Genomic DNA, 15,176 nt, shown 5'->3' with positions numbered 1-15,176 from the left:
GAGCCATATTACTAGAGAGAAGAGCAGCACCATCCCAGGAGGGATGAATACCATCTCTTTTCAACAGGTCAGGTTTGCCCCAAAAACTTTTCCAATTGTCTATGAATTCTATATTATTAAGCGGACACCACTTAGACAGCCAACCGTTAAGAGAACACAATCTACTAACTATCTCATCACTCCTGCGAACAGGAAGGGGGCCAGAGCAAATTACAGTCCTTGACATCGTACTTGCAAGTTCACACACCTCTTTAATATTAATTTTGGTGATCTCTGACTGAAGGAGTCGAACATCATTAGTGGCGACATGAATAATGATCTTAGAGAATTTACGATTAGCATTAGCCAGCACTTTTAAATTTGCTTTGATGTCAGGCGCTCTGGCTCCCGGCAAGCATGTGACTATGGTGGTTGGTGTCTCTATTTTCACGTTCCGTGTAATAGAATCGCCAATAACTAGTGCACAATCATTCTCAGTGGGTGTTTCACTGAGCGGGGCAAATCGATTTGTTATGGTAATCGGAACGGAAGAGTGGTTTTTAGATCCGCGACTAGAGCGATCCCTCACTGTCACCCATTTGCCCGGCTGCACAGGCTCTACTTCAGCCGGAACCGACTCATGTAAAGTGGTCACTATGCTATGCGCATCCAAAACATCTAAAGCACTAGCACTCTTACTATCCTCAATTAAAGTTTGGATGCGTGTTTTTAATTCTGAAATCTTCTCTGTCAACCTAACTGTCTCCTTACATTTATCATATATAAATCCTATATTGCCGACAGAGAAGGCTATACTAAACATGTGACATGAAGTGCAGGTGACAATAACAGGACAAGACATTACTCACCGTGTTTGTTGAGTGATTCTTACTCACCTGAGATTTTTATGAACTCAAAGGCGCAGACGCGCGAGAGAAAAATAAATAAATAAAAATAGCTGAGCGCACGGGTGGCGCGTTGACAGGCTAGCGAATTACTAGCGTGTTGTGCTAGTAGTACTGATAACAGAAGCTAGTGATGTCAGGTTAATCTGAGATGTTGGGTAAAATGTAGTAGTATAAACAACTAGAAATGCTGGTAAATGATGGTTCAAAACAAAGAAATACAAGGCTAAGACGGAGCTTACAGCACCGAAGCAAACAAACACACTCACAGCAGGCAGCGAGGCAGACAGAAGCAATCCTCAAATTAGTCAAATGAGACCACCCCCATGTTTCTATGACAATTCAGTCCGGAGATATCCCTTTGATCTCTTTCAATGGAAGTCTATGGGACTTGTTGCTAAGGTGCTCTAAATGGTTGCTAGGGCGTGGCTTGATAGCTTCACAATGAGCCTGAGAGACTGATTGGTCGTCTGAGTAAAATGAGCCCGCCCCCTTGTCTCTATGACACTGTGATCCAGAGCTACGTTCAATACATAATCCCCATGCAATGTGTAGGACGGACGAACCATTGTAAGTCAATGGGAAACTTTGGGACGCTCCTGCACCCCAGGGGTCCAACTTTTACCCCATTGTGAGGTATGTTCTTACAGAGCCTTTCAGCCTCTTCAAATGTGGCAAATCACACGTTTCTGCGAAATCCTCGCTCAGAGCTACGAGTCGTCAAAGTTTTTTGCAATGTTAAAGTCTGTGTTTTTTTTGGCTCGTTTTTCGCCCCTGGGGCGAACACTGTACCCCTGATCGCTTATAAAAGTCATAGCACACCTCTCCTCAATGAGCCGGTCAATTTGACACCTCACTCAGGGGTCTGTGACAAACGGTGCGGGGCGAGTTACGCGCCAAACTTTGTGTGGAATAATAATAAGAAAAAGAAGAATAATAAGTATGAGCAATAACAATAGTGATGCCTTGCTTTCAGCAAGCACCACTAATAATAATAAGTATGAGCAATAACAATAGTGATGCCTTGCTTTCAGCAAGCACCACTAATAATAAGTATGGAGGATAACAATAGTGATGCCTTGCTTTCAGCAAGCACCACTAATATGTATGGAGGATAACAATAGTGATGCCTTGCTTTCAGCAAGCACCACTAATAAGTATGGAGAAGAACAATAGTGATGCCTTGCTTTCAGCAAGCACCACTAATAAGTATGAGAAATAACAATAGTGATGCCTTGCTTTCAGCAAGCACCACTAATAAGTATGGAGAAGAACAATAGTGATGCCTTGCTTTCAGCAAGCACCACTAATAATAAGTATGAGCAATAACAATAGTGATGCTTTCAAAAAGCACCACTAATAAGTATGGAGGATAACAATAGTGATGCCTTGCTTTCAGCAAGCACCACTAATAAGTATGAGTAATAACAATAGTGATGCCTTGCTTTCAGCAAGCACCACTAATAAGTATGAGCAATAACAATAGTGATGCCTTGCTTTCAGCAAACACCACTAATAAGTATGAGCAATAACAATAGTGATGCCTTGCTTTTAGCAAGCACCACTAATAAGTATGCAAGATAACACTAATGATGCCTTGCCTTTGGCAAGCACCATTAATAAGTTTAAATACAATATCAGTAAGTTGGCTTTCTCAAGCCAACTTAATTAACTATTAACATTTGGGTCAGTTAATTAGATTAACTTTGGGGTAAGCCAAATTAATATTACAATCAATTAATCAGTTCCAGCGAACTCTTCGATTATTCATTTATTCTAAGAAAAGTGTATCTTTCAGGGTCACTGAAAAACAATTATTACTTATTATGTACAGCGATTAGAGCATGTAACAAGATCATGATCGTAAAAGGGACTTTGTATGCAAACAGAGGATCAGAAATCAAATTCATAATTGTGCACAAGTTTTATTAACTAACTCACAAACATAACTAACACTAAACAAACATACATACATTCATACATACATACATACATACATGCATAGGTAAAGGGGTGAGTGATGTGGAACCGGAAACTGGAAATAGAACTATGAAGCAAGATCTATTTCAGTATGAAAAGAACCATCAGCTGATCATTTTCAGAGCACCTCATTAAATACTTGCATGGTCAGCTGCAATCGTGGACAATTCTTGAAGTGGTTGAAAAATGAGTCCGTTGGTGGGTCCATGAGGGTCCAAAGTCATGGTGCAAGTTGCCATCGTGTGGTTCTGTGACGCTGTTGTGGGTCGGAGCTTTCATGGTGGCTTCGAGCACATGGCTGTGGTGAGTCGAAGCCTGCTGTCCTGGCCTAGCCAATTCTCCTCCCCCTCCAACCTCCCCCTCCCCCTCCCCGTCCCCCTCCAACGTGAGGAGTACAGTGGAGGCCAAAAAGTAGGCTGATCTAGTGAAAAGGCCCTTTTAAAGCTTGACAAAGGATAGCCCTATGCAGGCTGGCTCACCCAATGAGAAGGGTAGAATTTCTGGCGGGAGTTTCCTTTGCAATGGCACACTAGGTTGGTTTCTGAAGGTGAAACTAAGGGTGTATTCACACCTGCCTTGTTTGGTTCGATTGAATCGAACTCAAGTTCATTTCCCTCCTTGGTGCGGATCTTTTGGGCAGGTGTGAATACAGCAATCGCACTCGGGTGCGGACCAAACAACCGAACCGAGACCCAGCTGAAGAGGTGGTCTCGGTACGGTTCCAAACGAACTCTGGTACGGTTCGTTTACGGTGTGAACATGAACCGACCCAACTGCAGAAAACTGCGCCTTTTTATTTGACTGCTCTTATGAGGATACTTAACAAAACGGACATTTTGGCATAATGGTATGCATGTGTTATTGTTCGTTCAAGCGCGAAAGAGAATTCCGGCGCGCTGTCTGTGCACGCGATCCTGTTGCGCGTCTTTCTGCGCGTCGTGTGTGCATCAGGACATTCACAGACAGAGCATTCTCTCTTGTCTTACCGCGCTTAAATGGTTTAAAAGCACGTTCTCTTCGCCGGAACCGTACTTGCAGCACATCGTCGTCTTCTCAAAATCCTAATTACAACATCGTACAGATGACATTGTGTCGTGATGCTCAATAGTTTCTTCATATTGCGTTTGTAGAGAATAACACCAAATAGGTAAAAGAACAAATATTGCATTACGAAATATCTCCATGCTGAGCCTGTTTTTGCACTTCCTGCTTTTCCCTGCTTGAGAATTCTTTTATTTATTTATTTTTTTAAAGGGACAGCGCACAATAATCAACATGAGGACAAAGTCCAAAATGTAAATGTGCCAGATTTAGGCCCCGTCCACACTACTGCGTTTTTGTTTAGAAACGGAGAATTAAAACAAATACGATCTCCGTCCACACCAGCGTTTTAGCTGCGTATTAGAATTGATCTCCATCCACATTAAAACGACTGAAAACGCAGATCACGTGACTATTCACCAACACTGGGCATGCGCGTGCCAGTGTAAACATAGAGACTTTCAGACATAGACTGTAAAAAAATGCTTTCAAACATCAAAATGTCATTTATTAATATGTATTTGTGTCAAAATTACATATTTTCCTATTCTATTTTGCCTGGAAACGCTTCCAACACGTATCGCATGAAAAATAGGCGTCGGTTCTATTTATAACATGCACGCGTTTACCCCGCGAGCTTACAGTTTATTACTGTAAGAAACTGTTCCAGCGGGTGAAGTTTACTAAATATTACCTGTGTAGGCTACTCCATGACTGATGACACCCAATCATAGAGCCGAGCGTGAGCCTCTACTACGTCATCGTTTCTAAAGTCCTCCGTTTTGACCCGTCCACACTAAAACGCCCTCCGGAGATTCAAAACGAAAAACGGGTCGGCAGTGTTTCTAAACTTCTCCGTTTTGGGTCTCCGTTTTTGCCGTTTTAGTGTGGACGGGAGGTGCAAACGTAGCAAAAGGTCTCCGTTTTTAAACTAAAACGCAGTAGTGTGGACGGGGCCTTAGCCATACAGGCTCATTTTCATCTGCAGTCTCTAGGTTGATGGTTAAGAGAAAACAATAAATACACTACAACAATACAATAAATACATATCAATAAGAAAGCCTTAGATATAGATAAGTAAGAATAACACCACTATTCCCGATCAGACAACTGGCAGGTTGATGAAAAAAAAAAAAAAATCCTGTCCAATGAATGGATGACCTTAGCACACGTGTGGTTTTGTTTACAAATTTTGGTTCACTTGCAAAAAGGGCAGTGTGAAAGCGAACCTTACCAAACAAAAAAAATCAACATTGTATTTGGTCCGGACCAATGCAAGTGAACTATCGGACTTTCCTGGTGTGAATACACCCTAAGATAGATTCTTGCAATACTAGTATGTTGTACAGCTATCGGCATATCATGTACACAATCATTTCGATCTTCAAAGTACCAATTTATCGAGACCAAACATGGAATAAGTGGGGTTACATTGACCGTTGGTCCTGTAATAACTACATAGTATCAAAGAGATCATAGTATCAACAGAATTATTAAAAGACACAACACACAACAGTAAATCATTCTCAACAATGTTCTGGAATGCGTGTTAATTTCATGTTGGTCAATTCATCAATAAATGAATGCAGGAGAGTCTGTTTTGCAGATTGTTTCTGTCTTTCCATGGTCTCTCTCTCTCTTGCATTTGGCCACATTCCTTTAACACCCATAAAACCTTATCGGATCGTGGTCATGACAACTAGGACCATCTTGGCCGGTTTGGGGGATGGGACGCAGATCCCAGAGAAGTTTTTATGGTACATGTACCAACAATTGTGTCTGATTTGGTCTCATTCGTTACAACCAGTTTACTAATAAAAGTGAGGGCTTTGGTTGTCTCTCTCACATTTTACTGATCTGTGGTAATATGCCAAGGCTTTAAAGCCAGGTGTGATGTCTAAAGAATCATATGATGCAACAGTCCTTTCTCTTTTGATAAATACTAAATGCATGTGGATGGGCCATAGAAATATCTCTGTCCTCATCATCCTTCTGAAAGTCATCTGACCCAGGGGGTTGCTATGTTGCCTGAGGCAGGAGGACATTAGCTCTAGGCAGCCCAGCATACGATCAATATAAGTAAGCTGGTTGATGAACTGGTCGTGCTCCTTGAACTTGATACTCTGCACTCTGATCCTTTAAAGTCCCTGTGAACCGGAAGTTGCAAACTACTTTTCTCCAGTGTTGTGACGTATTTCCAAGTGAAACGGAATATTGAATACAGGGCGGGGTTTTACTTTAGCGCACATCCTATCCATCTCTCGCTCATAGCAGACTAACAGTTTGAGGGGAGTGGTTAAGGCGTTTTCAAACCAAGCCGTCAAACTGACGTCATCAGAGAAGGAATGCCATTCCAGACCTGAAGTAACTTTTCAGATTTTGATTAAAGATTAACGTGACAAACAATTGTTTGCTGTGTATTAACTTGCACAGATTAATTGTTCACCACAAGACTAGTAATATGCGCTAACAAAGTAAATAGGGTCAATTTTGATTTCATGATGACACACCATTATAGCATCTCATTACAGGCAGTAACGGTATATAAGAAACTGCAACTCAAATAAAAATAAAAATAAACTAATATAAACAATCCAGCCAGATATATTACTCACACTATGAAATAACTCATTATATATAACATAACAATCAAACTTTGGGAAGCCAGAATTGCCGCGATGGCGAGCAAACAAGCTTAGAGTAACTCAATAAAGTACACAAATCTGCTATCAAAGTTATTAATTATGCATCAGAGCATTCACAGTTCACCTCTTACTGACTGCTACGCACTGATTGGATGAATCCTTAATATTCTCTTTCTCTGTTGCTGTAGGAACTGACACAGGGAATTTCAGCACGATGAATCCTTAATATTCTCTCTCTCTGTTGCTGTAGGAACTGACACAGGGAATTTCAGCACTTTTCAGATGGAATTATCACAGGGCGGCTTCAGTGTGGCCCTCTCTGAGGTCAGCAACATTTCACTATATTTTAAAAATGTTTTCTGTTAATTAAAACGATAATTTATGTTAACATAAATAGTAGACCCTGCTGAAAAATCCAGCATAAACTAGCATGAATTCCATTTTGGTCAAGGCTGGTTACAACTGATAGTAAGCTGGTAGTACTGGAAAGCATTTTTTGTCTTTTTCAAGTCAAGTCACCTTCATTTATAAAGCAATTTATACAATACATATTGTTTCAAATCAGCTTTACATTTAATTAGATTATCGTCAAGTTATCTAAAATAGAAGCAAATAGAGTGAGAGGCTATACATGTAATTTTAATGCTCTGGTATTTGCAGATATTTAAATATGGCCATCTTTAAGCATGATTCTTTGGATTTATATGAACACTTTTCAATAAGATTCCATTTGTAACATTATCTAAGGTTAATAAATGTTGTAGAAGTATTGTTCATTGTTAGTTTGTTAATTTCAACATTTACTAATACATTTTTACATTTTTATTTTATCTGTTAACTTTAATGAACACTTGTATTGCTCAAATAATTGCATAATGCATATAGTTCATTAAAGCTAGCTAATACATTCTTGTTAACAAATGGGACTTGCAAAGTGTTACCTATGAAATGTACGTACGTTTCTAGGTTATAGCTAAAGAAACACATATTTGACCTGTAATATTTTAATGTTGAAATTATTTTCTTAACTTTTAATTTTAATATATTCATATTTATTTCATTTAGCACGTTTCAGTTCAGCACGGTTTTACTTGGAGTGTTATGTTTGTTTTTTTTTATCCAGTATCTATTTTAAAAACTATCGGTTGATTAATCGGTTATCAGCAAGTTATCAACCTAGTTATCGGTATGGGTAAAATCACCTATCGTTCGACCTCTATTTATTAACTTAGAGGCCGCTTGCATATAACGGTTTCAATTGAAAACTTTAATTTGTCTCTTTGTACTTTTGTCAGTTAAATAAAGGTTAAAGAGAATTAACAAATCACAGATTCTTGACTTTATTACATTTTACATTTCTGGATTTGGCATTGTACATAGAACAACAATAATTATAAATTATAAATAAAAATAATGTGGACAGAGCTCAAGAATCTTATTTGAATGATCCCTAAGGTAGCCCCCTAAGCTGAATTTTGTTTCTGGCACAAGGTGTTCTTCCTGCTTTAACTAGCTTGACCAAGATGGTCTACCAGCCTTACCCCCCGCACTCTTAAAAATAAAGGTTCTTAATTGGTTTCTATGGTTCTAAGGTTCCCATCCATGGACCTTTTCCACTGCACAAAATGTTATTTACAGTGGAAATGGGTTCTTTAGATGATTAAAATATTATTCACACTAAAAAAATTGTTCTTTTAAGAAAGGTTCACTGAAAGGTTATTTTGGAACCCAAAATGGTTATTCAGTGACATCACTGTGAAAACCCCCTTTTGGAAGCTTTATTTTCAAGGGGGTGCTTTCCTAGTTATGCAATAAAAAAAAATATATATATATAAATTAAGTTTAATTTGTCTTTACTATAGGGTTTGAGGATGTTTGGAGCGGTTGGAGCATACTCCTGGTCAGGAGGAATAGTGCAGGATTTCACTCATCAAATTATGAATTCTTCATTCATTAATGCCACAAATACAGAGGAGGACATTAGAGATTCATATCTGGGTAAGCGACCATTCACATTGTCTGTTAGTTGGCTTATTTTTTATTTTATTTTTATCACTATTGCACAAACTTTAAATCCTCATATTCATGCAGCGGTCTGATGTTATATGTTAAACTTTTGTGAGTAACTAGCCTTGCACAGTAGTGCTAAGGATATACATGGTACCTGCAATATATCAACTGCAGAAAATGTAAAAATCTATTTGAAAGTTACTGTAGGGGGAGAGAGGTAGGAATGTGTGAATTTAAGATTTAGGGTATGTTTATACGACAACAAAATGCTTAAAACTGAGAAGTTTTTCCATTGAGTTTTCTGCGTACAGATGACCATTGTCAGAACAATCCTCATTCACACGGATCCGTGAAACGGCCAAAAACGCTGTATTCTGCTGCCGGGCCAATAGATGGCAATGGAACACTATAGATTGAACATGTAATACGCATTTGCATGACATCATCGTCTTCAGAGATTCGCGTTTTTGTTGTTTACATGGAGACCGTTTTTAAAAACTTGCACTTTGAAACCCGTTTTCAAAAGTTTGCATTTTCAGGCACCCAAAATGCCGTTATCATGTGAATGAACGGCCAAAACACATAAAAAGTTTTATGCTTTTAGTTGAAAAGCCCCTAAATCCCTTGTTACTGACATTGTCATTTGTCAAGCATTGTCAAGCTTTACTATAGCACTTTATTCAATACAGGTTGTTTCAAAGCAGCTTCACAGTAATAAACATTCAGTCTTGCAAACTTCATCAAATTAAAATTCATACAGATTTAAATTCTGCTGTAAAGCAGCTCTACAGAAGAAACTGCCCTGCTTTGAATTAGCAGTTCCATGTTGGTCCAGGTTTGTTTATGCTGCTGGTAAATGGCTGGTCCGGCTGGTAGACCTAGCTGGTCATGCTGTTCTCAAGGAAAACTGAGCTGGTGTCACTGGTCCACCAGCACTTCTGCTTCCCATGCTGGGGAGCAGCAAACCAGCAACCAGCATTCCATGCTAGTCCCAGCTTTCTAAACATCCTTTATGCTGATATGCTGTTTTGCTGACATGCTTCTTGCATGTGTGTCTGTTATGAGTCAGAGAGCTCATTCTCTCTAGAGCTGTCAATCATATTATGTGATCATAACTCCTGCCCTTCCGAATGACAATATATATATATTTATTTATTTATACAGGTAAGTTGACTGAGAACGAGTTCTCATTTACAGCAACGACCTGTGTGGGTCACACAGAGAAAAGGGAAATACAGCCAGAAGTACAACATACAATAAAACAAGCTAAATAAATTAAAAGCAATTAAAAAAAAGAGCAAAAAACAATCACAAGAAACAAACACAATCAGTAATAAAATGATCCTTAAGCAGACGTCTGAAATGGTGTAAAGGCATCAGATCATCCAGTTTAAAAATACATTGTAATTCATTCCAAGTGTGGGGGGCAGAAAAACTGAAAGCAGATCTACCCAATTCAGAGGAGATCTTTGGGATCTGTAATAATAGCCATCCATGAGCTCTGGTCTGATAACCAGACCTTCTAACAGTTAAAAGTGAATTAATATAAAATGGTAGCTTGTGCAAAAGAGCTTTGTACACAAAAAGTGCAAAATGCATTTCTCTACGAGATTTTAAGGGCAGCCAATTTACTTTCTGATAAAGTGTACAATGATGGGTACTAAGCCTGTCCCCTGTAATAAAACGAATGGCACTATGATATACAGCATCAAGAGGTCTTAAAACAGAAGCAGAGGCATGCATATAGATTGTGTCTCCATAATCAATGATAGGTAAAAAAGTGGATTCAACTATTTGTTTTCTATTATTTAGAGTCAAACAAGATTTATTTCTATAAAAGAAACCCACTCTAACTCTTAGTTTCTTTACCAACTCATCAACATGCGTTTTAAAGGAGAGCCTGTCATCAATCCAAATCCCCAAATATTTATAAACATAAACACGGTCAATAGAAGCACCATCCAATGTGAAAAAACGTAAATCATCACCTATTTTCTGTTGTTTATTTGAAAAAAGCATGTACTTGGTTTTGCCTACGTTAACTACCAGTTTCAATTCAACAAGGACCTTCTGTATAGCTGTAAAGGCAGATTGTAGCTCAAAATGGGCCTGGTCAGCTGTAGGGGCAATAGCATAAATAACTGTATCATCAGCATAGAGGTGAAGTTGACAATTTTTTATAGCTGAACCAATATTGTTGATATAAATAGAAAAAAGAACTGGACCTAAAATTGATCCCTGTGGAACACCCTTCAAAAGCTCAAGAAAACCTGATTTGACACCATCAGTGGAAACACACTGTGTTCTATTTGTCAGATAATTTTCAAACCATCTACAATGTTATGTTAATTTCTTCGTTCTGAGTTCCGCACGGTCCTGCACATAAACAACTGAGAGAAACGTTTGTACAAACATGAAGCCAAATAAATATATTATTATGACGATATTTATTCTGTATGTATTTTTCATATGGCTCAGGGTATTTTTATAACAATAAAGAATAAGAAATACTTACATGAGAAATGCTATGCAGGTGTATTGTTCAGTGTATTGTAAAACACTACAAATAATGCATGTCTGCCCATTATTTAATCAAAATCCACGTTTACGTATGGCAGAGTATGGCAGTTTCCATACCCTGGCATTCAGACAAAATGGGAAATAAACAGCTCATGATGATACTTGTTAAAGATCAGGGCTTGACATTAAGCCCTTTCATGTGCTTGTCCTTCGGATAAGTAAATCTGTTATTCAGCTTGACCGAGTAAAAAAATTGCTTGTCAGAATTTTTTTTTTTTTTTGCGTTGTAAATATATTTTATTCTGAAGCAATATTCTTATCAGTGTTCAGTCAACTTTTATATATTTTAACCTGGTAAAATAAATTAAAAATGAACATTTATAAATTCCTAAATTTGTTCACTAAATTAAATTAGAGGAATAAGACACTATAGGGTTGTTCCCCTAGGTAGGGTTGATCAAATTGCATCATTTACACACACAAAAAAAATACAACTGGATTAAATAATGTTATGAGATTCTTTTAAATATTTTTGAATATACAAATAAGAAACGTTGGAAAGAATGATATTTTTAAACATAACACTAAACCGCCAGTAGGTGGCGGCATGCAACCGTTATAATAAGCAAGCCATTGAGTCAAACGATTCAATCAAACGACTGATTCATTCAAGAATGAGGCAGTTGTTTATGAACTGGACATTGAATCTTTGACTCACCCGATTCGTCCAATGTCACATTTTCAATCATGATGGAATTCAGAAAAAAACAGCACTTGTCGTGTGAGATTGCTTAACTGTATCATGTTAAAAATATAAAAACTCCACATTTTATCAGCAGTATGTTTTTAAATGAGTTTATTTGTGTGTGCTGTGCTCATTTGTTTCCGTTTCTCCTCAAAAGGCTGCGTGAGCCTCAACAGCGCAAACTTGTTAACGTCAGTAATAGGCTACATTTATTATCCACTATCGATCGCAACTTACAATAAATGCAATAAAATCAGAATCATTCTCTCATTTTATTGACGTTTTAATCAGGCTACTTGTCCAGTCGGGCAAGTAAAATTCTTGTCTTTAAAAAAAAATCCACTTGTCCCCCGGACAAGCGAACAAGCGTTCATGTCGAGCCCTGAAGATAATCCAAATATTTTTTGGATATATAGACACACATATATATATATATATATATATATATATGTATGTCAGACATCTGAATACTCAATTTTGATCAGGGGAATACACGTTTTAATTTAAACTGTTTTTGTACAAGTGATTTGCCGTTCTAAACTAACATGCGGCTTCCTTGTAGCTTAAACACACACGCATATATAAACAGTAGCTTACATACAGATCGCACGCACAGTCACTGTCCTGTGATTTATAGCATATATGTAGTTCTGTTTTGAAGTAATTTAAACCCACTTCACTATTGGTAAAGAGACACCACAATGACCGGCAGGACAAAATCATACATGCAATCGTTCTCACTAATGCATTCAAATAAATGTAATCTTACCGTTCCAATTCATCGGTATCTTATTTAGAACAAACAGAAATTGGTAAGTAATGTAACGACCCATAGACAGATAACTGATGAAAATAAACTGTTATGTTGAAGTTTGGAGACGTATGTGTAGAATTATATGTCAGGATAAGAAAACTAAAATTAAGACAAAGAAAAGAAAAAATTATTTCTAAAAATAAATGTTTTCATGGCAAAAGTTTAGTGATCCTTTAGAGATTGTCAAACACAATTGAATAAATTTACCATAAGCGAGTCTCTTTTGAACTTAATAAATGGCTGTGTGCCACTCAAACCAGCAACAGAGTGGCAAAAGGAACAAACAATTATCTAAATCAGACTGTACTTTGTTTGATGATCATCCAACATCAAACAATGATTACAGTATGAAACCGATGTGTCAGAGGTGAATATACACAGGTTATAAAGCGTTTTAAGCTTCTTCTCATCATGTAAGCGCATTTCATCACTTCGAGAAAACAAATGAAAAAAAAAACAAAGAAAATACAAATATTTACAAAAACATTTAATAATTGATCTCTCAGCCCCACACAGTTTCCGCACCACATCCAGAAGGGGGGTTGTACATTACTACAATATTAAATTCCATATGTGGGGAAAGAGAAACGTTTAAACACAAACATTCCATTAAAATATTTTCAGGTAATTAGATCTCTGTAGATTTAAATGAATCCTTAATTACAAACAGCCACTTGGACTATCTTCTGTGGATATTCCTTCCTTTAACTCATTTGAATGCCTTGCCTTGAGTGTCTCTGTTTCATCATTCTACGGTCATTGTGGCTGTGTATAGACCTCCCAAATGTAACAAAGAATTTACATCTGACTTTGCTGAATTAATTTCTGTGTTGGTTTTAAAATATCAGAAAATTCTAATTCTTGGTGATTTTAATATTCACATGGACAAAAAAGACATTTCATCAACAAAAGACTTTACATCTTTATTAGAGTGCTTTGAGCTATATCAAGTTGTGGATTGTTCCACACACAACAAAGGCCACATGTTAGATCTTGTGATTCAAAATTATACACTTGTGTCTAGGTTGTCTGTATCTAACTTTGGGCTATCTGATCACTTAGCTATACTATTCAATTTGGAGCTAACTGTTATACTTGCTGCCACTTCCCGTATTATTCATTACCGTAAGTGGAGATCTATCGTGCCCACTGACTTCTCTGACTTTATCTACTCTGCTACTAGCTGTATCTTACCATCTGATGCATTGGAAAACAAAGTAAATATGCTGCACACAATTCTTTCATCCGGCCTGGACACCTTTGCTCCTCTGAAGTCACGTGCTTTATCTTTTAAACGATCTGCTCCGTGGTATAATGACGATTTGCGTGCAATGAAAACTCAATGTCGCAAAATGGAGCGCAGATGGCGCTCTACTGGTTTAACTGTGTATCATCAGGCTTGGAAAGAAAGTTTGGGTGAATATAGGACTGAAATGGTATCAATAAGGTCTGCTCACTTTTGTCAGATTATTGCAAGTAATCAAGATAACCCTAAAAGGTTGTTTAATTCAATCAACAATCTTTTAAACAGAAATAATAATTCCAATGTCTCTTCTTCTGTTCAATTGTGCAACAAGTTTCTTGTGTTTTTTTGGTAATAAGATCGAGGGAATAAGAGATCAGATTACTTCTACAAAAACAACTGTTACCCCAAATAGCATAGAATTTTCTGGTGTTTATCTTTCAGAATTCCTCCTGTTAGATTCTCAATCCTTGTGTAATGTGGTTTTAAAGATGAAAGCTACCACCTCACATGTTGACCCTATACCAGCTAGGTTGTTTCAGTCATGTTTTTCCTTGTTGTGCCTGCCCCTTCTGAGTATTATAAATTACTTTCTGTCTTCTGGTGTTGTGCCATCTGCACTTAAAATTGCCGCTGTAACCCCGGTTCCAAAAACAAATTGCCGTGACTTTGAGAATCTAGGAAATTTTCGTCCCATCTCTAATCTCCCTTTTATTGCTAAAATCCTAGAACGTATTGTTGCAACACAATTTCTATCTCATCTATCTGTTTATGAACTCTTTGAGCCTCTTCAATCTGGCTTCCGTAAAATGCATAGCTCTGAGACAGCATTAGTTAAAGTCACAAATGATTTACTGATGGCTTCTGATTCTGGATGTTTATCAATACTGATCCTGCTTGATCTCAGCTCTGCTTTCGACACTATTGATCACTGTATTTTACTTTCCCGCCTGGAGTCTGTCTTTGGTGTATCTGACTCTGCTCTGAGCTGGTTTAAGTATTATCTCTCAGATCACAAACAATTTGTTGTGCTGGGTGGCTGTAGATCGGAGGTTGGTATGGTAAAATATGGTGTACCTCAGGGTTCAATTTTAGGTCCTTTACTTTTTAGTTTATATATTTTTCCACTTGGCCAACTCTTGAGGTCTCTTGATCTCGATTTTCATTTATATGCTGATGACACCCAGATATACATTCAATCAAAGCCTGATGTAAATGTAGCTGTTAATCACCTTTCTAACTGTATTGCAGAAATCAAAAATTGTTTGTGTCTAAATAGCGATAAAACTGAAGT

At 37.6% G+C, this 15,176-nt stretch overlaps 1 protein-coding gene across 6 annotated transcripts in view; it reads left to right on the top strand.

Annotated features, from left to right (window-relative positions):
* The window catches only part of LOC308691628 (integrin alpha-X-like), a 334,173-nt gene that overhangs the window by 176,103 nt on the left and 142,894 nt on the right, over positions 1–15,176 (top strand). For all 6 annotated transcript variants that reach the window (XM_081367037.1, XM_081367038.1, XM_081367036.1 and 3 more), the window contains exons 10-11: positions 6,801–6,874; positions 8,413–8,548. In XM_081367037.1, coding sequence (XP_081223163.1) covers positions 6,801–6,874; positions 8,413–8,548 — 210 coding nt within the window. The remainder of the gene's footprint in view (positions 1–6,800; positions 6,875–8,412; positions 8,549–15,176) is intronic.

Source organism: Scardinius erythrophthalmus, assembly GCF_964197995.2.
Source record: "Scardinius erythrophthalmus genome assembly, chromosome: 5".
NCBI classification, from domain to species: domain Eukaryota; kingdom Metazoa; phylum Chordata; class Actinopteri; order Cypriniformes; family Leuciscidae; genus Scardinius; species Scardinius erythrophthalmus.
Note: the sequence above shows the minus strand (reverse complement) of the source record. Positions and strands in the feature narration are given on the sequence as shown.